The 25,487-nt window shown below is 41.8% G+C and overlaps 2 protein-coding genes across 3 annotated transcripts; one reads left to right on the forward strand and one right to left on the reverse strand.

The window, feature by feature from the left end:
* The first annotated feature begins 162 nt into the window (after positions 1–162).
* Positions 163–9,143, forward strand: LOC130221999 (H-2 class II histocompatibility antigen, E-S beta chain). The gene is made up of 6 exons (XM_056454605.1): positions 163–219; positions 2,094–2,369; positions 4,633–4,911; positions 5,563–5,682; positions 7,958–7,985; positions 8,104–9,143. Exons 1-5 carry the CDS (start codon positions 171–173, stop codon positions 7,981–7,983), a joined length of 750 nt encoding a protein of 249 aa, XP_056310580.1. The 5' UTR covers positions 163–170; the 3' UTR covers positions 7,984–7,985; positions 8,104–9,143.
* Positions 9,144–10,066: 923 nt separating this feature from the next.
* On the reverse strand, positions 10,067–24,204 carry si:ch73-158p21.2 (gastrula zinc finger protein XlCGF57.1). 2 transcript variants are annotated; one of them, XM_056454522.1, is made up of 4 exons: positions 24,051–24,204; positions 23,781–23,902; positions 22,115–22,244; positions 10,067–12,550 (listed from the first exon to the last, which is right to left on the reverse strand). In XM_056454522.1, exons 2-4 carry the CDS (start codon positions 23,802–23,804, stop codon positions 11,367–11,369), a joined length of 1,338 nt encoding a protein of 445 aa, XP_056310497.1. In that variant the 5' UTR covers positions 23,805–23,902; positions 24,051–24,204; the 3' UTR covers positions 10,067–11,366. The 2 variants fall into 2 exon arrangements, with proteins under 2 accessions (XP_056310497.1, XP_056310498.1); XM_056454523.1 differs by lacking the exon at positions 24,051–24,204 and having other exon boundaries at positions 23,781–23,933.
* Positions 24,205–25,487: the final 1,283 nt, after the last annotated feature.

Genomic DNA, 25,487 nt, shown 5'->3' on the forward strand with positions numbered 1-25,487 from the left:
TATTCCGTTTGACCAGTTTTTGCATATGATTTTAAAATGGAAGCAGGAATCTGCTTAGCAACACTCGACTCACGTGGAGCTGCTTTCTGATTGGCCGTCTGATTTCAGACCGTTGACTGATTAGAAAGCTCAGTGTTTTTGTCTGTTCTGTTATGATGATGAGAGAGAAAATGTCACCAGCAAACCTCATCTTAATGCTGTCTGTATTCACAGGAGCAGGTGAGGAAAACACTTTACTAAGAGATACCGAGGACATTAGTAGCTATCGTTACACTGATGATTTATTAGTGTGTTTTATTTTATTTGGGAACTGCTAAGACTTTGAATATTTCGATAACACTTTAGTTTAAGTACCAATTCTCACTACTACCTATTATGAAGACTGGCTGTTTATTAGTGCTCATAAAGCTCACATTCTGCATGATCTTTAATCCTACCCAATACCTAAACCTAATCTACTACTTTAATAACTATTAATAAGAAAATTATGAGCTCATTGAGCTAAAAGTCATAGCTGATAGTTAGTTATTAGAGAGAACTTTACTTTAAAATAAAGTGTGAGCTTGATTTCTTAACCATTGTTGTTATGTTTTCTCCGTACCATCTAATATAGTAAAATACGCTGCAAACTTCGACTTGTTTCCAGTCCAAATATCTAAAAATCTCTTAAATCTAGAAGCATTTTTAGACAAGCAAAACGTCTTGTCTTGTTTTAAGAAATAATGAGTCAAAATGAAGTGTTTTACCCTTAAAACAAGCAAAATATTCTGCCAATTGGGTCAGAAGGATGATCTAGATTTTCCTTTGGAGAAAAACTCACTTCATTTTGACTCATTATTTAATTTATTAAGTTTTGCTTGTCTATAAAATGCTTCATGATATAAGAATTGTTAGATATTTTGACTAGAAACAAGTCAAAAAATGTAAGTAGGTAGGTGTTAGAAATGGATTTGTTTTTATAATATTAACAGAGCAACAAATATACACTCATCGGCCACTTTATTAGGTACACCTTACTAGTACCGTGTTGGACTGTGTGAAACTGCCTTAATCCTTCATGGCGTAGATTCAACAAGCTACTGAAAATATTCCTCAGAGATTTTGCTCCATATTGTCATGATAGCATCACACAGTTGCTGCAGATTTGTCGGCTGCACATCCATGGTGCCAATCTCCCGTTCCGCCACATCCCAAAGGTGCTCTATTGGATTGAGATCTGGTGACTGTGGAGGCCATTTGAGCGCAGTGAACTCATTGTCATGTTCAAGAAACCAGTCTGAGATGATTGGTGCTTTATGACATGGTGCGTTATCCTGCTGAAAGTAGCCATCAGAAGATGGAGACACTGTGCTCATAAAGGGATGGACATGGTCAGCAACAATACTCGGGTAGGCTGTGGCGTTGACACCATGCTCAATTGGTACTAATGGACCCAAAGTGTGTCAAGAAAATCTCCCCCACACCATCACACCACCACCACCAGCCTGAACCGCTGATACAAGGCAGGATGGATCCATGCTTTCATGTTGTTAATGCCAAATTCTGACCCGAGTATCCGATTGTGGCAGCAGAAAGTGTTCAGAGATGCTCTTCTGCAGAACTCGGTTGTAACGAGTGCTTATTTGAGTTACTGTTGCCTTCCTATCAGCTGGAACCAGTCTGGCCATTCTCCTCTGACCTCTGGCATCAACAAGGCATTTGCGCCCACAGAACTGCCGCTCACTGGATATTTCCTCTTTGTCGGACCATTCTCTGTAAACCCTAGAGATGGTTGTGCGTGAAAATCCCAGTAGATCAGCAGTTTCTGAAATACTCAGACCAGCCCATCTGGCAGCAACAACCATGCCACGTTCAAAGTCACTTAAATCCCCTTTCTTCCCCATTCTGATGCTCGCTTTGACCTGCAGCAGATCGTCTCAACCATGCCTAAATGCAGTGAGCTGCTGCCATGCGATTGGCTGATAAGAAATTTGCGTTAATAAGCAGTTGGACAGGTGTACCTAATAAAGTGGCCGGTGAGCATAAATGACTAACAGAAAGTTGCTGATGTGTTTTTAGTGTTGAAATCAACTCATGAGGATGGTATTTTTCAGCTGATGGATATTATTTCTCCACGTGGCCACAGTGCATCTACAGCTATCCTGATTTCAGAGACATGGTGTTCATTCTCAGCTTAAACTTCAATAAATTGATGACCGTACAGTTCAACAGCACTGTGGGGAAATTTGTGGGTTATACTGAGCAAGGAGTGAAAACAGCAGAGTACTTTAACAAAGATCAAGCCTATTTACAGCAGATGAGAGCTGAAGTGGATAGGTTCTGCAGACACAATGCTGAAATATATGGATTAGCGATCTGTGATAAAGCAGGTGTGTGCGACAAAGAACTATTGATGTAATCATTTATGATAAAGATAATACATTTTGGTAACGCTTTACCCTAAGATGGTGTTCATAAGACTGTTATTACACATTTATAATTGTCATGAATATAAATGAGATTGTATGCATGCTTGTAACAACCGTCATCAAGTGTCAGTCGCTCAGTTCTGTCCTTTATAATGCAAAGATGACATTGTTTGAGTTCATTATGACATTATCAAGGCAACATAGGTTGTCATAAATCTGTCATAAACATGATTGTCATCATGAGGCCATTATAATGGTGCTGGATGAGAATCTCCTCATCCAGCACCAGTGTGCAGCATCCACCTGGATGACACGATGGCAGACATATTGCGCCAGACCGCACACCACATATCAGCTGATTGGTGGAGAGGAGATGGAAGCCGATTATGTTATCAGGATGGTTAGGAGGCCATGATGGACAGAGGGCGAATTTGGCCAGGATGCCGGAGTTAAACCCCTACTCTTTATAGAAGGACATTCGACACGATGCTCACTGAGCAGTATTGAGTCCCCGTCTCTATACTGGGGCGTTAGGACCCACACAGATCGCAGGTTGAGCACCCCCTGCTGGCCTCACTAACACCACTTCTGGCAGCAACCTAGCTTTCCCATGTGGTCTCCCATCCAGGTACTGACCAGGCACAGCCCTGCTTAGCTTCAGTGGGCGACCATGAGAGAGTTGCAGAGAGCTAGCTGGCGTATTTGTTTATGTCAAGTTGTAATAAAGACAGGATTCCTACTGTTAGCCAAATTCCCTGACTAAAAAGCTGAATTATCCATGATGTATAATAAGCACTGGGCTGACAAAGCGGAAAATATATTTGTCATCACATGTTTTCATGTCGTATCTGTTTAGGACACAGTGATAAAGCCTGGGGGAAAAGTCGAGTCGCGGGCCCTTGATAATTTCTCTGGGGGCCTCAAAATGTGTGGCCTTTTATATTCGTCCTAACTACCCCCCCCCCAGCGTCCCTGACCTGCAGAAATCCCGCAGAACATCTCAAACAATGTCATCTTTGTCACAGTTGTCATTAGCATGCATGAAATGTCCTTCATAGTCATAACCTCAAATCAGAAAAAGATGGGGCAGTATGGAAGATGCAAATAAAAAAGGGAAGAAGTGATTGTTGATTTACGTTGACTTGTATTTCAATGTGTTCCTCATTCCTCATTAAAATAAACAAGTATCCCAATTTTGGTTCTTCCAACATATTTTATAAAAGTTGGAACAGTAAAGCATTTACCACTGTGTGATGGTCCATCCAAGATGCCTCCGAGCCCAGAGAAATCGATGATGCTTCTGGACACTGTTAACATAGGGCTACCTTTTGGTACACTACATTTTTCACTGGCATTTGTGAATGTAACAAAGCTTTGCCACAGTAGTCCTGAGCCCATGTGCTGATATGGCTCGTAGATGAATGAGGATTCTTGATTTAGTGCCGTCTGAGGGATCGGAGATGTTGTTCAGCTTAGGCTTGCGTCCTTGTCCTGTCCACACTGAAATTCCTCCAGATTCCTTTAATCTTATAATTATCCTATGCATTGTTGAAGGTGAAATATCCAAATGTCTTCCTCTCTTTCTCTGAGGAACAGTGTTTTTCAACATTTCAATCATTTTCTCATGTATTTATTGGCAAACTGGCGATCCTCTGCCCATCTTTGCTCCTAAAGGACTAGACCAGGGGTCACCAATCATGGTCCTGGAGGGCCGGTGTCCCTGCAGGGTTTAGCTCCAACTTGCCTCAACACACCTGCCTGACTGTTTCAAGAATACCTAGTAAGACCTTGATTAGCTTGTTCAGGTGTGTTTGATTAAGGTTGGAGCTAAAATCTGCAGGACACCGGCCCTCCAGGAACAAGTTTGTTGACCACTGGACTAGACCTTTCTTGGATGCTGCTTTTACACCAAATTATAATTACAATCACCTGTTGACATCACCTGTTTCACATCGCATCAGTATTTCAGCAGTTTACCTGATTACTGAACTGCTTCTGTCACAAGTGTTTTGGAATGTGTTGCTGGTCTGAATGACAGGAAAGATACTCTACTAAATACTTTAATACCATCTTTATTTATTTGCGTTTTCCATACTGTCCCAACTTTTTCTGATTCGGGGTTGTATGCCACATCTTGATTATTAAGGAGTCTTATGAACACTCATGTAAAGCGTTATCATCATGATGTCTGCTCAGATGTTGACTGTGATGTTTGTTGATTCAGTGAAGCCGAAGGTGATCCTGAGTTTGGTGAAGAAGGGCGACAGCGGACACCCGTATCTGCTGAGGTGCAGTGCCTATGACTTTTACCCTCAGCAAATCAAAATGTACTGGCTGAGGGATGGAAGAGTGGTGTCTGACGTGACCTCCAGCGAGAAGATGGCCAATGGAGACTGGTACTATCAGAGTCACTCTGAGCTGGTGTTCAGCCCCAAATCCGGAGAGAGGATCTCCTGTGTGGTGGAGCACTCCAGCTTGACCAAACCTTTCATCATTGACTGGAGTGAGTCACAACACTTTGACATTCAACTCATTGTAGAATTATACATTGGAAATTGTTCAGTTGTTGAGACATAATGTATATTTTCAACCCAGGCTCATTGTCGATCGTGCCCAGGGTGATATTTTTGGGAATTGTTAAACGTGTGCCAGAGGTTATCTGCACTTGCAGCTTTTGTTCTCACAAATCCAAATCTCAAATACGTTTCTGGGGCACGTTTTCTGATGCGGGGTCTCAGGGGTTTGAAACGACAGGGGGGAGAGAAATTATTTCTTCTGCTTCGTGCTTCTAGTTTAGCAGTTTTGGCTTTTAACTTTGCGTTAGTCTCTGTTACTGCTGAGAAGGAAGTTTCAAGCCATTCCATGCGCTCATCCAGCAACTCCGCCTGAGATTCTAACGAGGCAAGTCTCTGTCCATGATCGGATACCACGGTTTAAACGAAGTCAACTTTCACTTCCAATGTTGAAATCGCCGTTTGAACTCTGTCGCCAAGGCCGTTCTATGCTCTTCCAGTAAATCTAACAGAGCCGCCATGTTCACTTCTCCTGTTGCCACGGTCGATTCAGCTTTTGCGTTAGCTTCTTTCTTGGATGTTTTTGCAGATTTAGATGCCTTCCTTTAACAGTGATAATGAGTGTTGTGTGTCCCCCACAGAGCCCCCTGTCCATGAGTTTGAGTGGGATTTTCAACTGTTATCTGCTGTCGGAGATGCTTCAGCGGTGCTGGGAATCGTCATTGCAGCCGCTGGATACATTTACTACAAGACTAAAACAGGTCTGGAGATATGAGACAAAGTGGAGATACTCATCTATAATGCTGATGACACACAAGGCAACCTTTTTTGAGTAATGTTGCTGGGCTATATTTGCTTCGCTGGCTCTTTGGGGAGTAATATTGTTGACATTTGATAAACTTTCTAAATGTACCCCAATCTAAAAAATAAAAGGTATAAAATCTCTCACTGGTGCAATAGCTTTCCAAAAGGTATTTTTTTGTTCCTAACAGAGCCTTAAAGGTACACATTAATACCTAAAATAGAACAAATGTGTACCTCATAGTACAATTTAGTAAAATTTTTAGGCACTAATATATACTTTTGAGGTACCAATATGGAACCTTTAAGTACAAATGCGTACCTTTTGAAAAGGTACCACCCCAGTGACAGCTTGAGTACCTTTATTTCTGAGAGTGTGAAAGCTTTACAAGTCAACCTTAAAGTCTGCATGAACCAGAAGCTGCAACCTTTTATTTTGTAATTTAAAGCAGTTCATAGAGAAATGGAATAATAAATGAGAAAACATTGGGCGTGGCTTGTTTTTCCTACTCCGAGCTAATTGGATGTAATAAAGTAGGTGTGTCACTCAGAAAAATGAGGAAAAGGGTTCGGAGAAAGTTATTACAACCTAACAGACTCCTCCTCCTCCTCCTCACCATTTAACGAAAAACAAACAGGCAGTGTATTTTTCAGATTTCAATCAAAGATTACAAGGGCAAGGTGAGGCCGAGTTTAATTCGAGGTTTGAGGTTTTTTGCCAATCCTTCCCCTGTCTCTACTCCCGAAAAAATGATATAAAAAAGTTTACTTGCTCCTTATTGACATGCACAGATCAATTGTTTACCACAAAACTAGCAATGTGAGCTTATGAAATCAATATGGTTAGTTTTGATTTCATGTGTACTTTAAAGTTACAAAAGTGTACCCTAAAGCAGTGGTTCCCAATACCCAGGCTGGATCAAGCGGTACCAATCAGACCACACAAGAAATCGTTAATTATTTTTGTTTTATTTATTATCTGAGTCTGAACAGTCTTTTATTTTGAAAAATAACCGTATTCTCTAGGCTACATTTCTGTCTCATGAGCGTCAAAATTTAACCCACAAGCTAGCAAAATGAGTAAGAAACACATATTTGGAAAGTTTCTTTGCGAAGGGGAAAAGACCCAGTGAAGGACCCGCAAACTGCCAAGTAATAAATCTGTATCCCAGTTGTCAACAAATCAGGTGAATCCAGCATGGCTGTGCAATAAGATCAACTGCTGGAGATCGCAAATGATGACGGCCATAGGGGCTGATCACATATCGCATCTTTTCCATGCGCAAGTTCATTATTTCCAATCAAAGCGAGCTGCTTGCATGTGCATATTGGGAGTGACGCACTCACGTTTTCCAGGTGCCCCCAGTTGAAAATATCTCAGCTTTTCAGAATGGCATGAGCGCACCATGAGTCATGTGACAAGAACTGACCAATCAACTTCATACTTTGGAATATGGAATATACACATTTCAGTTGACTAATTACTGTCTAAAACTTGTCTCAGAGCTTCAACAATGTTTTGTCAGCTTAATGGTCGCCTAGCAATCTACGTACACCGCAATGGTAAAACTGTCAACCGTTGACCGGTCCATGCTGAGAAAAAGGTTAGGGACCACTACCCTAAAGGTACTTATGTGCAGCTGTAAAGTGTAAAGTACCACCTTAGTGACAGATTTGGTACCTTTATTCCTGACAGTGTGCTGTACACAGATCATTTTGTTGCGTTGGCTGTACAGTTTTAAACAATTACACTAAACAATTAATAAAGGTATAATCAAGTCATACACAAAGCAGCAGATGCGGGGCCGTATCTGAAGAGTGGTGGAGGCGTGTGCGCGCAACGTATCTAAAGAGCAGTGGGGGTGAGTTGAGCGCGACGTACCTGAAGAGCGGTGGGGTTGAGTTGCACCCGACGTACCTGAAGAGCTGGGAGGGATGTGGTGGAGACTATTTAAGGACCGGGCGGGCGGGAGACAGGCGATTTCCGGGAGATTATCATTCGTTTGCGGGCATCCGTAAGTCTATGCATTTGCGGGAGACTTGGGATGTCTGCCATTGTTCTAATTAGTTGCCATTACCTCACCCGATTGGCAATTCATGACATCCTTTCCCAAAGTTGCCCAGCAACATCTTTCAAAAAGTTGGCCAGTGTATCATCAGCATGACAGCTACTGAACAAACTCAATACAGTGGCTTGTGTTTAACTCTATTAACTACTCTGTTTTATTTTGACAGAGAAGAATCTAGTAGCAATTTACTGATGGTAAGTTTTTGTTTTATTATTATTATTATTATTATGCTAACTTTATATTTGACACAATATATATTATATTGAAATACTGAATATGTAACATGAATATTAATAATCCTTCATATTCCAGATCCTCGTTCTGACTGACGGAGCCTCGTCATGGAGAAACACAGCTGTTATAGACTTTAACTGATCTTTCAAACTAAAAATATTATGATTAAAAATAGGCAGAATTCAATTTCTGGAGAATATTCCAGCATCTGTTACGGTGTGAACGACTGATGGAGTTACTCTGGCCACATAATATGGTCCATTATCAGTTTTAAGGACTCAAATGTAGTTATTCCACACAATTTAAGTCAAAAGCAATGCTGTTAGTATTTCTCTTCATCTGTTTTGAGAGTCGAGCGCACTAATCGCAATTGAGCACTATATATGTGTGTGTGTGTGTGTTTATCAGTGTTGAAGAGTACTCAAGAAAAATCAAACTCAAGTAAAAGTGCCATTACTTGCCCAAAAATGTAGTGCAAGTAAAAGTATCTGTTGTAAATATTACTCAAAGTATAAGTAAAAGACCTTTTAGAACTACTCAAGAGTAGTGAATATTACAATGTGATGCGTTTACATCGAATCTGTGTGTTTGTTTGAAAACGTAACATTCTGTAGTGCAATTATTAACTGTTTAAGGCCATTTCAGTCCTCATGCAGTAGATATTCATCATCTTTTCATCAGTGACTTGCCTCTAAACACTCTCTCGGTCATTGTAGTGTCTTGAGGTTGTTCTGTATGATGCCATTAGATTGGACGGGAATCACAGGACTGATTATTCGACAGATACAGCACTAAACATGTACTCAAGTAAAAGTACACATTTAGAAATCTACTTAGTAAAGCACAGTTCATGAGAAAACCTAGCCAGTTACACTAATTTGAGTATTTGTTACTTTACACTGCTGATATACTTGAACATATATGTATTCCACTTTAAATCTGAAGAAGTGGCTCAAACTGAATCAGGTATCACCAAATATAATGGTATTTTGCACTGGTACTGTATGTTTTATATGTATATTATAAATATATACTGTTTTCTTATTGTATTAAAGAAGACTTTGGTTAGATGCCTATTGCCTATATGTGGCTGCTTGAAATTAAAAATTTGTATACTGCATTGTCCCCGTGTTAAATATGGTTAATAATACGCTTATTTCACACGGCTGCCATTTTAAAAACACGAAAGCGAGGCTGCAGTGGGAAGAAATTTATATACCGTGTGGCAAAACCGAAATTTTGTATTGTGACGAGTCTAATATACTGAAGGAATCAGTTCATTAACTTGAGTTTGATAAATGGCATCTAAAACGTGTGTTTAGGAAAGATAACGTTAGCTAGCTAGTGCTATTTCTCTTAACTTAGCTGAAAATGAGGTCTGATATACCTTTTTATTTTCACTATCCATTCAGAATGGACCTTCAGGTCACTCGGAAGGCAGTGAAATGATAAATTTGTGTCACTTCTAAGATATACATCCAGGTACACAAGGTTCCTGTGTGACTCCAGGCGATAGTTCTGGGTTTCCGCCCACTGCAGCCTCGATTTCACTTTTAAAATGGCGGCTGCATCTATAATAAGTGAATTACTGGTTCATTACCTGCCTATTAACTACTGTCTGAATGATTTGGATATTTTAAAATGCACTGTTTTCGTCCATTGGCAGCTTTAGACATGAAGAATTAAACCTTTACTGTGATGTAAATTTTTACTAAAGGAACCAGTAAGTCCTACTTATCTTGTTTCTAGACTGTTTAAAATACATTCGCTAACACTTTAGCTTAAGTCACAATTAATGATAATTACTACTAGCTTATTACCTGCTTATTACTGCAATATTAACTGTTATTTAATAGAGTTTGATTTTATACCAAATCCCTAATCCTACTTAAAACCAAAACCCAACTACTACTTTACTATTGATAAGCATTTATTAAGCTAATAGCGTTAGTTAAAGGTTTGCTTATAGCATGAATTGTAAATTAAAAGTCACCACAAAATCTTTTAAAGTATTTTGCATTTAATATTTCAATTTCAACAACATGAACACTGTAATGTAACGTAAGTGACTTTATCATTATGTAGGGTGTCCGACAGTTCCTACGGAAGGGTGACGGGTGATTGAAGTTAAAGCTAAACTGTAACACCTGTGAGTTACACAAATGCCATTTTGGTCCTTGCATTGGCTCGGGATATACCGACCCTTGAGCCGTGGCCACACTGCACTTTTCGCCCCACAGACTTCTATTCATACGCATGCGAGAAAGTGGCAGACCTGAAACACAAGCTTGTGTGACAGGTTTTGACAAGGGTGGTTTAAATTTCACTGCTGAAAATCCAAACACTCAAGAGCAAATCCAATCCGTAGCTCAACAAGTCCCAAACCAAGCAAGCCAGTGGTGACAGTGGAGGAACAAACTTCACAAATTGACTAAAGTGGAGGAACAGACCTTGAGAGAAACAAGGCTCAGTTGGGCACAACCATTTCTCCTCTGGCAAAACTTCTTGTGAGGAGCTGCAGTCCAGGTGTCAGAGGCTAAAAAACAATGGACATTCATCGTGGAGAAGCTGCAGGTGTGAGTAGCTCACTGGTGGGTGTTCAGGCTAGCCCACAGGATCAAGCATTCTCAAACTCTTGTGCAGGGGTTCTCAAATAAATCATTTGGCATACAGAAAAAGCAACGGCACACATATTATTACAGTTTTACTCTGAAGATGGAGTACACTAAGGCAATGTTCTCAAACTTGATTCCTGGAGGGCTGCAGCTCTGCACAGTTTTGCTCCAACCCAAATCAGACACAGCTGATCCAAATAATCAAGGTGTTCAAGACTAGTAGAGACTATTAAGCAGGTTTCAGTTGGAGGTGGTTGAAGCTAAACTGTGCAGAGCTCCAGGAATTGAGTTTGAGACCATTGCACTAAAGTCATCATATGATCTAGGCCAGGGGTGTCCAAACTTAATCCTGGAGGGCCGGTCTCCTGCAGATTGTAGCTCCAACTTACCTCGACACACCTGCAAGGATGTTTCTAGAAAGCCTAGTAAGAGCTTGATTATCTAGTCCAGGTGTGTCTGATTGAGACTGAAGCTAAAATCTGTAGGACCTAGATTGAGAACCCTTGCTCTAGTGCAGGCATGTCCAAACTCGGTCCTGGAAGGCCGGTGTCCTTAGGGTTTAGTTCCAACCCCAATCAGATACACCTGGGCTAGCTAATTAACCTTTTTCTAGGCTTTCTAGAAACATCCTTGCAGGTGTGTCAAGGCAAGTTGGAGCTGAAATCTGCAGGACACCGGCCCTCCAGGACTGAGTTTGCCCACCACTGCTCTAGTGTGACCACAGCTTTAATCTTCCAGTCCAGAATGAGTTCTCGAATGACGTTTCAGGTCTGACTGATATGTGAAACTCTTCCCGCACTGTTTGCAAGTGTAAGGTTTCTCCCCAGTGTGAATCCTCATGTGGACTTTGAGGACCCCTCTAGCACAAAAACTCTTCCCGCACTGTTTGCAGACGAAAGGCTTCTCTGCGGCGTGATTCCTCATGTGAACATTGAGGCTTGATTTTTGCGTGCAAGATCTTCCACACTCGAGGCACATGAAAGGTTTCTGTCCGATGTGAGTTTTGACATGATCTTTAAGCTGACTGCTGTCTGGGAAACTCATCCCACACTGATGGCACTTTACACGGTTGTCTTTCGAGTGAACCCTCATGTGGGATTCAAGATGTACTTTGATGCTGTAGCTCTTTCCACACTGATCACATCTGAAAGGCTTCTCTCCGCTGTGAATCATCATGTGGACGCCTATTCTTGCTTTATGTTTAAAACCCTTTCCACACTGAGGGCAGGAGTATGGTTTCTCTCCACTGTGAACGATCATGTGCCTGTCGAGGTGTCCTTTAATAACAAAGCCCTTTCCACACTGATAGCAAACGAAAGGTCTCTCTCCAGTGTGAACTCTCATGTGGATTCTTAGGCTTCCCTGTTCACTAAAGCTCTTTCCACACTGCTCGCAGGTGAAAGGCTTCTCTCCGGTGTGAATTCTCATGTGGCAATCTAGTGATGTCTTCATAGTAAAACGGTTTCCGCAGTGAGAGCAGGCGTACGGTTTCTCTCCAGTGTGGATTATCGCGTGTGTCTCAAGAGTGCTCTTCTGAACGAAACTCTTTCCGCATTGATCACATCTGAAAGGTCTCTCTCCGCTGTGAATTCTCATGTGGCATTTAATGGACTTTTGTGTAAACTGCCGTCCACAATGAGGGCAAATAACAGCCAAGTGGATTTTCTTGTGCTTTTCAAGGTGGTCTTTCTTATTGAAGCTTTTCCCACACTTTTTGCAGGAGAAACGTGTCTCTCCAGTGTGAACTCTTGAGTGAACTGTAAGGTTTCGCTTCCCAGTGAACCTTTTTCCACAATGGTGGCATTTGAAATTTTCCTGTGGTGTGTTTTGAGCCTTTGAGTCTTCCTCCAGATCTTTCTCTACCTTGACATCATTCAGCTCTTCAATCTCCTCTTTCAAAAGTGTCAGATCTAAGGTGAATGTGACAAATACAGGTATTATTCCTTTTTTTCCCCATGATTGGCAATCTAATATTTTGTTTTCCTTTTGGACCCTTTGTCTTACGATGTACATTTTAATTCCCAAACCTAACACTTTCAATATATTACATTATATATAAACATGCTGTACAGAAGCCACCATTTGTTCATAATATCTTCAAACCTGTCAGATTATTCCCAAAATTGCCTCAGAAGATCCTTGGAACGGCAAAGAAATGGCTGAAATTTTGAACGGTGTCAAGAATAAGATTTCAGACATGATGATGCTAGTTAAATGAAGTCAGTCTAAATCAGGGATCAGCAAACTTGTTCCTGGAGGGCCGGTGTCCTGCAGATTTTAGCTCCAACCCTAATCAAACACACCTGAACAAGCTAATCAAGGTCTTACTAGGTGTACTTGAAACACCCGAGCAGGTGTGTTGAGGCAAGTTGGAGCCAAATCCTTGCAGGGACACCGGCCCTCCAGGACTGAGATTGGTGACCCCTGATCTAAATGATGCTTAGGTCAGGAAGTTTCCATCAAGACACAAAGGAGCGCATATTCGTATGTGTAAAGAAAACACAATTAACTATCTAATTAACTATCTTCATGTCAAAATTAGGGTATATGCAGGAGTCCTAAAGCAAATTTCAATACCTTTTAAAGACTTTATAAAGACCTCAGAATATTAAGACCTCGTCGCCGCTTCAAGTTCTAATCAGAATCAAACCTTTAACTTAATGAACAGTTCCTATAATAAAGAGCTGTAGTTAAATGAATGGAGCACAACGGCGCAACAGAACTTAGTTAAGCAGACCTTAAAAGAATAAATCACGTGGTTGTTTTCAGCGACAGGCTTCAGCCACTGTTTAAACTCGTCTGTCTCCAAACAGGGGTATGCAAACTTGCATTATCCCATTTTGCCGTCAGTTTGTCATGAAAAGCATCCCAAATGAGGGGCTGGAGAGATATGACCTGCAATATGAGTGATGACACAACAGCATAGAAGAGCTCATGTTGTATTTTTAAGGGTGTCAAAATTAATTGTTTTGTTGGTGCACCGTGATGCAGACGCGGACAATTCGATATCGGTTCAGTGATAATCCTAATTGGTTACTGTGTACTGACGTCATTTATCTCATATGCGCCATGTCGCCGTAGCTTACTATGGCGAGGTAGGAGAGCACGAGTATTTACAACGCTCCAACTACTTAAAACTCAGAAACTGTGCACGATTTCACTGCGTGTGTGTTTGCTGGATCAGTCTTTCACTGGCACTTACTTTTATACATTTTAATACAAGAATTGCTGGGGTGAAGAAAATATAAAACTGTGCATGGAAAGCATCGTCAATGCACCGTGATGCACAGAGATTTCGAATTGAACCGAATCGATAGCATGATAATCGTAACCAAACTGTGAGACCAGTGTAGGTTCACAGTTCTATGTATTTTGGTTACGATTATCATGCTATCGATTCGCCATGCTTATCGATCCTGCTAGGCGGTTGCAACACCTTAGCAACCGCCTAGCAACCACCTAGCAGCTGCCTAGCAAGGTTGCTAAGGTGTTGCTAGGTGGTTGCTAGGCGGTTGCTAAGATGTTGCTAGGTGGTTGCTAAGGTGTTGATAGGCGGTTGCTAAGGTGTTGCTAGGTGGTTGCTAAGGTGTTGCTAGGTGGTTGCTAGGCGGTTGCTAAGGTGTTGCTAGGTGGTTGCTAGGCGGTTGCTAAGGTGTTGCTAGGTGGTTGCTAAGGCGGTTGCTAGGTGGTTGCTAAGGTGTTGCTAGGTGGTTGCTAAGATGTTGCTAGGTGGATACTAAGGTGGTTGCTAAGGTGTTGCTAGGTGGTTGCTAAGGTGTTGCTAGGTGGTTGCTAGGCGGTTGCTAAGGTGTTGCTAGGTGGTTGCTAGGCGGTTGCTAAGGTGTTGCTAGGTGGTTGCTAAGGCGGTTGCTAGGTGGTTGCTAAGGTGTTGCTAGGTGGTTGCTAAGATGTTGCTAGGTGGTTGCTAGGCGGTTGCTAAGGTGGTTGCTAGGTGGTTGCTAGGTGGTTGCTAGGCGGTTGCTAGGTGGTTGCTAGGTGGTTGCTAGGCGGTTGCTAGGTGGTTGCTAGGCGGTTGCTAAGGTGGTTGCTAGGCAATTGCTAGGTGGTTGCTAGGCAGTTGCTAAGGTGTTGCTAGGCGGTTGCTAAGGTGTTGCTAGGTGGTTGCTAGGTGGTTGCTAGGCGGTTGCTAGGTGGTTGCTAGGCGGTTGCTAAGGTGTTGCTAGGTGGTTGCTAGGCGGTTGCTAGGAGGTTGCTAGGTGGTTGCTAGGCGGTTGCTAAGGTGTTGCTAGGCGGTTGCTAGGTGGTTGCTAGGTGGTTGCTAAGGTGTTGCTAGGCGGTTGCTAGGTGGTTGCTAGGCGGTTGCTAAGGTGTTGCTAGGTGGTTGCTAAGGTGTTGCTAGGTGGTTGCTAAGGTGGTTGCTAAGGTGTTGCTAGGTGGTTGCTAAGGTGTTGCTAGGTGGTTGCTAAGGTGTTGCTAGGCGGTTGCTAGGCGGTTGCTAAGGTGTTGCTAGGTGGTTGCTAAGGTGTTTGCTAAGGTGGTTGCTAAGGTGTTGCTAGGTGGTTGCTAAGGTGTTGCTAGGTGGTTGCTAGGTGGTTGCTAAGGTGTTGCTAGGCGGTTGCTAAGGTGTTGCTAGGTGGTTGCTAAGGTGTTGCTATGTGGTTGCTAGGCGGTTGCTAAGGTGTTGCTAGGTGGTTGCTAAGGTGGTTGCTAGGTGGTTGCTAAGGTGTTGCTAAGGTGTTGCTAGGCGGTTGCTAAGGTGTTGCTAGGCGGTTGCTAGACGGTTGCTAGGCGTTTGCTAGGTGGTTGCTAGGCGGTTGCTAGGCGGTTGCTAAGGTGTTGCTAGGTGGTTGCTAGGGTGTTGCTAGGTGGTTGCTAGGCGGTTGCTAAGGTGTTGCTAAGGTGTTGCTAGGTGGTTGCTAGGTGGTTGCTAAGGTGTTGCTAGGCGGTTGCTAAGGTGTTGCTAGGTGGTTGCTAAGGTGTTGCTATGTGGTTGCTAGGCGGTTGCTAAGGTGTTGCTAGGTGGTTGCTAAGGTGGTTGCTAGGTGGTTGCTAAGGTGTTGCTAAGGTGTTGCTAGGCGGTTGCTAAGGTGTTGCTAGGCGGTTGCTAGACGGTTGCTAGGCGTTTGCTAGGTGGTTGCTAGGCGGTTGCTAGGCGGTTGCTAAGGTGTTGCTAGGTGGTTGCTAGGGTGTTGCTAGGTGGTTGCTAGGCGGTTGCTAAGGTGTTGCTAAGGTGTTGCTAGGCGGTTGCTAAGGTGTTGCTAGGTGGTTGCTAGGCGGTTGCTAGGTGGTTGCTAGGCGGTTGCTAAGGTGTTGCTAGGTGGTTCCTAGGTGGTTGCTAGGCGGTTGCTAAGGTGTTGCTAGGCGGTTGCTAAGGTGTTGCTATACGGTTGCTAGGCTGTTGCTTAGGCGGTTGCTAGGTGGTTGCTAGGCGGTTGCTAAGGTGTTGCTAGGCGGTTGCTAAGGTGTTGCTAGGTGGTTGCTAGGCGGTTGCTAAGGTGTTTCTAGGCGGTTGCTAAGGTGGTTGCTAGGCGGTTGCTAAGGTGTTGCTAGGTGGTTGCTAGGCGGTTGCTAAGGTGTTGCTAGGCGGTTGCTAAGGTGTTGCTAGGTGGTTGCTAGGTGGTTGCTAGGCGGTTGCTAAGGTGTTGCTAGGTGGTTCCTAGGTGGTTGCTAGGCGGTTGCTAAGGTGTTGCTAGGCGGTTGCTAAGGTGTTGCTAGGTGGTTGCTAGGCGGTTGCTAAGGTGGTTGCTTAGGTGTTGCTAGGCGGTTGCTAAGGTGTTGCTAGGCGGTTGCTAAGGTGTTGCTAGGTGGTTGCTAGGCGGTTGCTAAGGTGTTGCTAGGCGGTTGCTAAGGTGTTGCTAGGTGGTTGCTAGGTGGTTGCTAGGCGGTTGCTAAGGTGGTTGCTTAGGTGTTGCTAGGCGGTTGCTAAGGTGTTGCTAGGCGGTTGCTAAGGTGTTGCTAGGCGGTTGCTAAGGTGTTGCTAGGCGGTTGCTAAGGTGTTGCTAGGTGGTTGCTAAGGTGTTGCTATGCGGTTGCTAGGCTGTTGCTTAGGCGGTTGCTAGGTGGTTGCTAGGCGGTTGCTAAGGTGTTGCTAGGCGGTTGCTAAGGTGTTGCTAGGTGGTTGCTAAGGTGTTGCTAGGCGGTTGCTAAGGTGTTGCTAGGTGGTTGCTAGGTGGTTTGTAAGGTGTTGCTAGGTGGTTGCTAGGCGGTTGCTAAGGTGTTTCTAGGCGGTTGCTAAGGTGGTTGCTAGGCGGTTGCTAAGGTGTTGCTAGGTGGTTGCTAGGCTGGTTGCAACCGCCTAGCAGGATCGATAAGCATGGCGAATCGATAGCATGATAATCGTAACCAAACTGTGAGACCAGTGTAGGTTCACAGTTCTATGTATTTTGGTTACGATTATCATGCTATCGATTCGCCATGCTTATCGATCCTGCTAGGCGGTTGCAACACCTTAGCAACCGCCTAGCAACCACCTAGCAGCTGCCTAGCAAGGTTGCTAAGGTGTTGCTAGGTGGTTGCTAGGCGGTTGCTAAGATGTTGCTAGGTGGTTGCTAAGGTGTTGATAGGTGGTTGCTAAGGTGTTGATAGGCGGTTGCTAAGGTGTTGCTAGGTGGTTGCTAAGGTGTTGCTAGGTGGTTGCTAGGCGGTTGCTAAGGTGTTGCTAGGTGGTTGCTAGGTGGTTGCTAAGGTGTTGCTAGGTGGTTGCTAGGCGGTTGCTAAGGTGTTGCTAGGTGGTTGCTAGGCGGTTGCTAAGGTGTTGCTAGGTGGTTGCTAGGCTGGTTGCAACCGCCTAGCAGGATCGATAAGCATGGCGAATCGATAGCATGATAATCGTAACCAAACTGTGAGACCAGTGTTGGTTCACAGTTCTATGTATTTTTGCTCCTTAAGACACCCACGTTGGCCTTTTCTACATTGAAATGTTAATATATTGCGCTTTGAAACTACACATCACTGCGGCTTTATTTTACAAACATTCAAATGTTGTATTTCAGAGCACAACAGAAGCAGAGCATTGCTCAAGTAGGCTTCTTCTACATTTAGACACATTCATATGTTATGTTTTGAATTGTGTAACAATTAAGGATGCAACGATTATATATTTTGGTTGTATGATTATAGTCTGAAGAATATTCATGGTTTTAATCACGGCTAATGTAAATTTAAGCTTTCTATTTGGTAAGTATTTAAATTAACGGTTATCATCTTCGTTTATACATGCATAATTTGTAATAATTCGTCTAAGGTATCTTTTGTTTACATTGCACTGAAAGCCACACAACTCTCACCGCTACGGCGTGAGATGTTTTCTACTCGGTGCATCTGAAAGGCGCGAGCGCATCTAATATTCTAATATTGGAAATAATGAACTTGCACGTGGAAATGACGCGATATGTGAACGGCCCGCTGCTATAGTTAATCCAGTGTGTGTGCGTATTAGCCTTGGTGTAGCTATAAGCTCGGAAATTTAGGTGGCATAACTTTTAGTTGCAGCAGTTTCGTTCTTTGCAACAGAAACGCGGCGTCGAGAAGCCTAAGCTTAAGTATCCAAATATTTTCGGCTGCACGCACCACTCACTCGCTTAATGTCAGGTGACTCACGCTCCGAACAATACACTCTGTATTTGTTTTTTTTTTTACTTACACACTCAACAGCATAGTATCTGTATGTAGTGTCGTCCCAAATAGAGCAATGTTTTTTTACTAAGTGGAAATTCAAACCGTTTCCCTGATGACGTTTTCCAAATCAGTGAAATAAATGAACAAACTACCAAATAATACCTGCAGTGAGTATAACCGCATTCACCATCGGGAGGCGCTATGATCTCTCTCATTCGAGAATTTTGCTTTCGCCATCCAAAATAAATAAAGTAATCCAACATGAGCGCCCGATAGCTCCGCCCCATCCGCTACGTGAGCAAAGCTGCGGTCGTTAGGTGCGTTAAGAGTCCATCATTACACACTTCATTGTACCGACTAAATAAGTGCATCATCCGCGTAATTAAAGAGCACTTATTATTATTATTATTGTTAGAGTTTTCAGTGTAAACGCACTACTGACACTACTATACTACAAAATGGCATAGAATAGTGTGCAAGTATGTGATTTGGGACGCAGCTTCAGAGTTAAGCGCACACACCGGGACTATAAAAAGGCATTATCAGTGGAGCGCAGATATTACGAGTCACCATGGCAACACCAAAAAAAAAAATAAAGAGATCAGCTTTTCTTTCTCCAGCTGAACTTGATGTGCTCATGCGGAGTTATAGCAGATATGAGCAGATATTTAATAAAGCAACACCACTGCATCGGTCAAACAGAGACAGTTAGCGTGGGGAAAACAGCTGCTCAAGTTAATGCGTAAGCTTATATTTAAAGTATTTCAATATTTAAGTATAATAAGTAATGTGTGACGTTGATCACCTTTTCACTTGAAAAAGGGTGGAATTGGCCGTAATTTTGAAGTTATCTCAGATGTAATTGCATTAAATTACAGGCTACTGCATAGTTTCTGTTTTCACATTGGCCCCAATATGCTTACTCTTTATTTATCGTGCTTTTATTGAGTAGTATTCTATCCTTCGCTCTGGTGGCATGGTTTGGAGGTCTGTCTGACTGAGCCAGGTTGTTAAGTGGTCTAGCAGGTTGATTGGTGTATTGACTCCCTGTATAGTAGGCAGCTGTTACGGATTTCCCAGAACATTAGTAACTAGCTCTCATCCTCTGTCTGAGGAGTTTATCCTGCTCCCTTCGGATTGAAGGTTTCAGATACTTTTTAGTAGGACAAAACCAACGCAATCTCACGGCAATTCGTAACTTTTTGATTGAGTGGCTAATTCGTATGATCTAATTCGTACAATATAGTACGATTTGCTCATTCCCCAGTGAGGGTTGGGTTTAGGGGTGGGGTTAGGTGCCACGCCTCTTTTTTAAAAATCGACTAAACTCGTATGAATTAGCCACTAAACTGACAAAACGTTAAATACTAACGTTTTCTCGTGAGATCAGGCTGGACAAAACGGTTCAGGAATAGCTTTGTACCATCATCTATTGTTGCTCTGAATAAATTGTAATCTTATAGGTATAATTTGTATGTGTATATGTGTGTATGTATTTGTGTGGTTTAATTGTTTGTATCAAATGCCAAACTTTGCAAAAAAGAATCTACTTACGGGTACTAATAACCTCAACTAACTCAGTGGAAATGTTTAGTTTAAGGTTTTCACTTTTACACACTGTAAGAGCCAGTTATGCGTAATTCATTTGTGGTAATATTTTAGTTAAAAAGGTTAAAGCATGGTGAAAATAGATATTGAAATATATTAAGAATTCATAGTTTATTCATAATTTAATAATTAATACAATTTAAAAACTGTTGGTATTTTTGGCTTCTGACAGTTAAGCTGCGGTCACACTTGACTTTTCTTCCCATAGACTTCCATTCATACGCACGCGAATACGTCAGACCGGAAACGCAGGGTCATGCGTTAAGTTTCGCAGGTTGCTGCGGTGCAAAGTTCAAGCTTGGTGAACTCTGACCTGCGAAATCGCATTACTTGACTGCATGAGACCAATCGAGGATCAAAACACGACCTGTCTGGACAGAAATTTAAAACATTGACCAATCGCTCGCTTTATTAATGTCTAATCATCTTGTTTAATCCCGCCCCTTTTCGCAGCACCGCACGACAGAATTTCGCACACACAAAGCCCGGTGTGACCGTAGCTTAATACGTCATGAGGTCATTAGTTCGTACGTTTAAGTCAGATTCAAGTTATGGATGCATGAAGGAACACAGTTTTTTGACCGAGCTATAGAGTCTGTTGTACCTTTGTATTTTTGTTGGCATTTCTTCAGTAAACCCTTTATAAAAGAAGATTCGGTCTAAATACTTTTTAAATTCTGGTTCAATCTGGTTCAAAATTCTGGTTGTTGGAATAGAAACTGCACAAGGTGGTGCTGCTATTGCAAAAGGCTGCTATTGCACTGCTGGTTAGACCGAAAATGCATTTCGTTGCCTTGTACTTGTACATGTGTAATGACAATAAAGTTGAATCTAATCTAATCTACATAAGGATGTGCACTAAAGATAAGCCATTACACACATGCTGATCAGTTTAAGATTACGTTTCTAAAATGGAGTTTTTAATAGATGTAAAAGTGCACTTGTGTGTCTGCCTTTATTATTGATCAGTGATGGAGGTTGATATGACATTTAGAAATGTAAGCAGCACTAAAAAACTGTTTTTAAAACAAGTAATAATGCCATTGATCTACTTAAATGTCCCTGTCGAAGGTCAGGGAATTTAAGCTAATTAATTATTTAAAAAGCACAAGCCATTCTCGTACGTGACTTTGTTCTTTGTGTGACTGAAATGTAGGCAATAGCTCTGCTTTCATCCAAAATGTGAATTAAATTTATTCGCAAAACTGGAATAACGCATAAAAGACGTGCGAATGAAGCAACGAGTCAAAGAGAACAAACTCGCCACTTCCCGATTATGGCAAATCTCAAATATACGCCAAATATCCTGATGGCGCCAAATATCAACAGTAAAAACTGAATTTACTGCGGTAGAAGAAGCTGCGTGCATATTTTCCTTATTTATTAAATGACTTTCACCTCAGAGGACAATGCCGGCACACAATGACCACGTGGGGGCGTTTGAAGCCATGAGACGCGGAGAACAGCTCTTGACACACTCCAGATGCTCTGGAGGTAATTAATAACAGCCTATAATATCGATAATAATGCGGTTCAGGCGATTTAGAATGAGCAAAACAACGTTTCAGATGTGTTACAGTGAGCTCAGCCTGCTGGTTTGTCCATTCACACACATTTTCATCATCATATGATCTCTGATAACAAACCTTTTTAATGCACATACTGGAATTTGTTCGGTAAAAGTGTTTACGTCGCAGTTTACGCGCATCTTTTCTTATCGAATCAAAGGTTATCCTACACAGTTATGTGCATGTTTTTATGCGTATTTTCAAAAGTTATGTGCATCTTGGCTTTCTGTCAACCGTTTCATATGCAGATCTCCAAAATAAACACTAAAATAGGTGGATGGAAACGTAAGGCTAAGGTGAGAAATACTGCTTCAGCTTTAAATAAAGGGGAGGAGACCGACAGAAACTCAGAGTTTAGAGAATAAACCTGCTCCTGACCAGGTTAGGTTCACAGAGTAAGTGACCACAGTAACTGACCCTGAGTTAAAGTTACCTCTCTTTCAGAAACAGGCTTGACTTACTCTGCTTTCTCCAGTTTGACAAACCTGCCATTTTAAAATGGAAAACCCAGAGTTTCTCTCATTTCAGGATCACAATACTGTGAGTTTTCACTTAACCTCCTTTCTGAAACGGGGCATGTCAAATGGACGTCAAGGTTTTTACATCAAGTCGACTGGCATTTTTGACGTTTTTGGACATCAATGTCAATGTAATGTCGTTTTTGTCACTGGAAAGGATCAAATGACTGAGCTGAGCTGAGCTTTGAGGGTGAAAACCAACCTGTTTGCTTCTCACGATCTTCTCTTTTCAATGTGAACACTTCCTCAATCTTCAGGTCTTCACTCTCCTCTTTAATAAAGGCCATCTTTATACTAGTGGAGCTCAGCCGCTTCAGCAGGAGTTTCTCTGTCTGTTTAAGAGGAGAAGAATCAACACAAAGAAGAAGAAATCAAGACTGAACCTCTGTCTGTGTCTCAATCAGGCTCCAGACATAAGTAGCTGTCACTGTCTTCAAAGCAACTAAACTAAGCAAATAAACTTGGCCATGAAGGTATTGCAGGGGGGCGACCCGCTGTTAATTAATACAAGCATTAATGAAAAAACCTGCATTTATCTCAATCATATCTTCTGCGTTTGGTGTGATCTCAGCTGTGTTGGCCAATCAGATAGAGGTGAAGTTGGTTTTATATTCGCACATTCATTCATTTAGCAGTCTGTATTGTTTACCATGTTACTTTGAATATTCGATCAGAATTAGCATGCAAGTATGACTTCTAAACAACATTAAAGGGCACCTATGGTGAAAAATCTACCTTTCAAGCTGTTTGGACAGACATATGTGCATGAATGGTGTATAGAGCGTCATATTGGGATAAAAACGGTGGACCAATTGGAGCGGTTTTCAGATCGACCGCAACTTTACGTAGGAGTGCCGTCCCCCTGCCCACCAATATTGATTGACAGTGTCGGTTTTACACGCTCGGAACTTTAAACTAGCACACAGTTGGCTGTAAAACTATACAAAGACACAAATAATTGTGTACTCTCTGTTTGGTCTGTGTCCGAGGCGTACATGTTCGGCTGAATGCTGGTTCTCTCATTCAATGTTGTACTTTGATAGAGGTAAAAGTTGGTTTTATATTCGGATATTCAGACATTAATAATGTCAGAAAAGTATTCTTAGCAAATTCTAAATAGGGAAATTATATTAGCAGCAAATGACTATCAAAGTACAACATTGTTCACAGTGAATTAGATAGTGTTAATGTTGTTTACAAGTCATACTTGCATGCTAATTCCGATTGAATATTCAAAGTAACATGGTAAACAGTATAGAGCAGGGGTCACCAATCTCGATCCAGGAGGGTCGGTGTCCCTGCAGGGTTTAGCTCCAACTTACCTCAACACACCTGCCTGGGTGTTTCAAATATAGCTAGTAAGACCTTGATTAGCTTGTTCAGGTGTGTTTGATTAGGGTTGGAGCTAAAATCTGCAGGACACCGGCCCTCCAGGAACAAGTTTGGTGACCCCTGGTATAGAGACTGCTATATGAATGAATGTGAGACTATAAAACCAACTTTACCTCTGTTGTAGTTTGATAGTGATTGGCTGCTTGCGTGATTTCCCTATTTAGAATTTGTAAGGGATAATTTTCTGAAATTATATTATTAATGTCTGAATATCCGAATATAAAACCAACTTTACCTCTACGCGAATCAGTAAGAAAAAAACAAAGCACGCTGACATCATGAGGCAAAAACTCCAGATAGAGGGAAAGTTGGGTTATATTCGCACATTCCGACCTCCGCGTTCAATAAGTTTATTAATCAGCAAGTAAAAAAAATCCAAATTCAAGTATTTACCGTTGTAGTCGATTATGAGCTAAATGTACACCACGTTTATCTGTAGAAGTCGGCGTTTTAAAGGAGCAGAAAAACACGCTTACCTCTGTGGAAGGCTGTGACGTCATCGCTTTTTTGAGGGACCGTCTACAAACTAGCAGTTTGTAAAATCAGGATGCTAACGTTCACTGTCCATAGCACTACTTCTCAATCTTAATAAAATCATCTGCAAACAATATAAAACAGACATGTTTATGTATACATTATATTAAAAAAACTCGCAAATTTGACTTAATAACTCGCAATATTGACTAAATGTTAAACATATAAAGAGAAGGCAGTGTATTAATATGAATTCAAACAAATATGATTACCCAACAGTGAATAATATAACCAAGAGGAAAAAAACGACACGCTATAAAACTTGAACGCGGTGTAAATGGATGTATTTCAGCGCTGAGCTATACTCAAACCATTATACATCGCTCATTTTAAACTATAAAACTGGTCTATATTAATTTGAAGCTGAAACACTGAAGCACACGCGCTTCAGCCAGATCAAAACAAATGCACGAGCGCGGCGCGCACATGGCGTCACACGCCCGCGTCAAAATAAAAGTCCTCTTCATACTCCGTTGTCTAAAACCTCAAGAGCTCGTAGAATATTACACACTGTAATTCAGCTTTTTATTTTAACAATTTTAACACATTTGGAACTATTTACATTATAATAGTAGTTCAAATAGGGTGAACACTATCAGTTTAAGTTTTGCTTAGCGTTTCTCTTTCATTAGTAGATAGAAAGAGCCTCTAAATCGCTGCAAGTTGAAAATTTCACCAAGAGTCAAACCTCAAATTCTTCTGAAGTAAATACAGTGGACTCTGAACAGGTTTGTTTTGGTTTTGCAGTGTGACGTCATACGTGTGCGTCGCGTTTCTGCGTCAGGGGAGGTTAGTAAACATGTTTAAATCCTTTCCAGCTATGCAATTGTAGTTTTCTAAGCATAATTAAGTGGTTTAATTGACACAGAATGTACAGAGTAAAACTCTAACATTTCCGATAGTTTAGTTATATAATGAGGGTATTTTCTGTTATTAAATATCATCCACATTAATCAGTTAACAGGAAACACCAATTTAGACACTGGAAAAGGTTAGAAAATAAGCTTTTAGAAACGCAGGCTCAATTAAAACAACTCTTTGGCAATTTTCTTTTGATGTAATGCAATAAATCAATCTTATTATTTGTAAATAAAAAAATCCCTACTTAAAAAAACTGCTTAAACCAGCCTAGGCTGGTTGGCTGGTTTTAGCTGGTTGACCAGCCTGGTTTTAGAGGGGTTTTGGACATTTCCAGGCTGGTTTCCAGCCATTTCCAGCCTGGTCTTAGCTGGTCAGGCTGGAAAATGACCAGCTTAATCCAGCTAAAACCAGCTTGACCAGCCTGGTTTAAGATGGACATAGTTGGTTTTGGCTGAGCTCCCAGCCTGGTCTTAGCTAGTCAGGCTGGAAAATAAACAGCTAAGACCAGGCCTGGAAACCAGCCTGAGAATGGCCAAAACCCCTCTAAAACCAGGCTGGTCAACCAGCTAAAACCAGCCAACCAGCCTAGGCTGGTTTAAGCTGTTTTTTTTCAGTAGGGATTAAAGAGTTAGTTTTAGAGATATAGATTTTAGAGTTTGTTATTGAGCATTCAGTTTAGACTCATAAATGACTAGTGCACTAGAGAAGGGATTGAGACACAGACAAAGGTTTAGTCTTGATTTCTTTTTCTCTCCTCTTAAACAGACAGAGAAACTCCTGCTGAAGCG

The sequence above is a fragment of the Danio aesculapii genome, chromosome 4, assembly GCF_903798145.1.
Source record: "Danio aesculapii chromosome 4, fDanAes4.1, whole genome shotgun sequence".
NCBI lineage: Eukaryota > Metazoa > Chordata > Actinopteri > Cypriniformes > Danionidae > Danio > Danio aesculapii.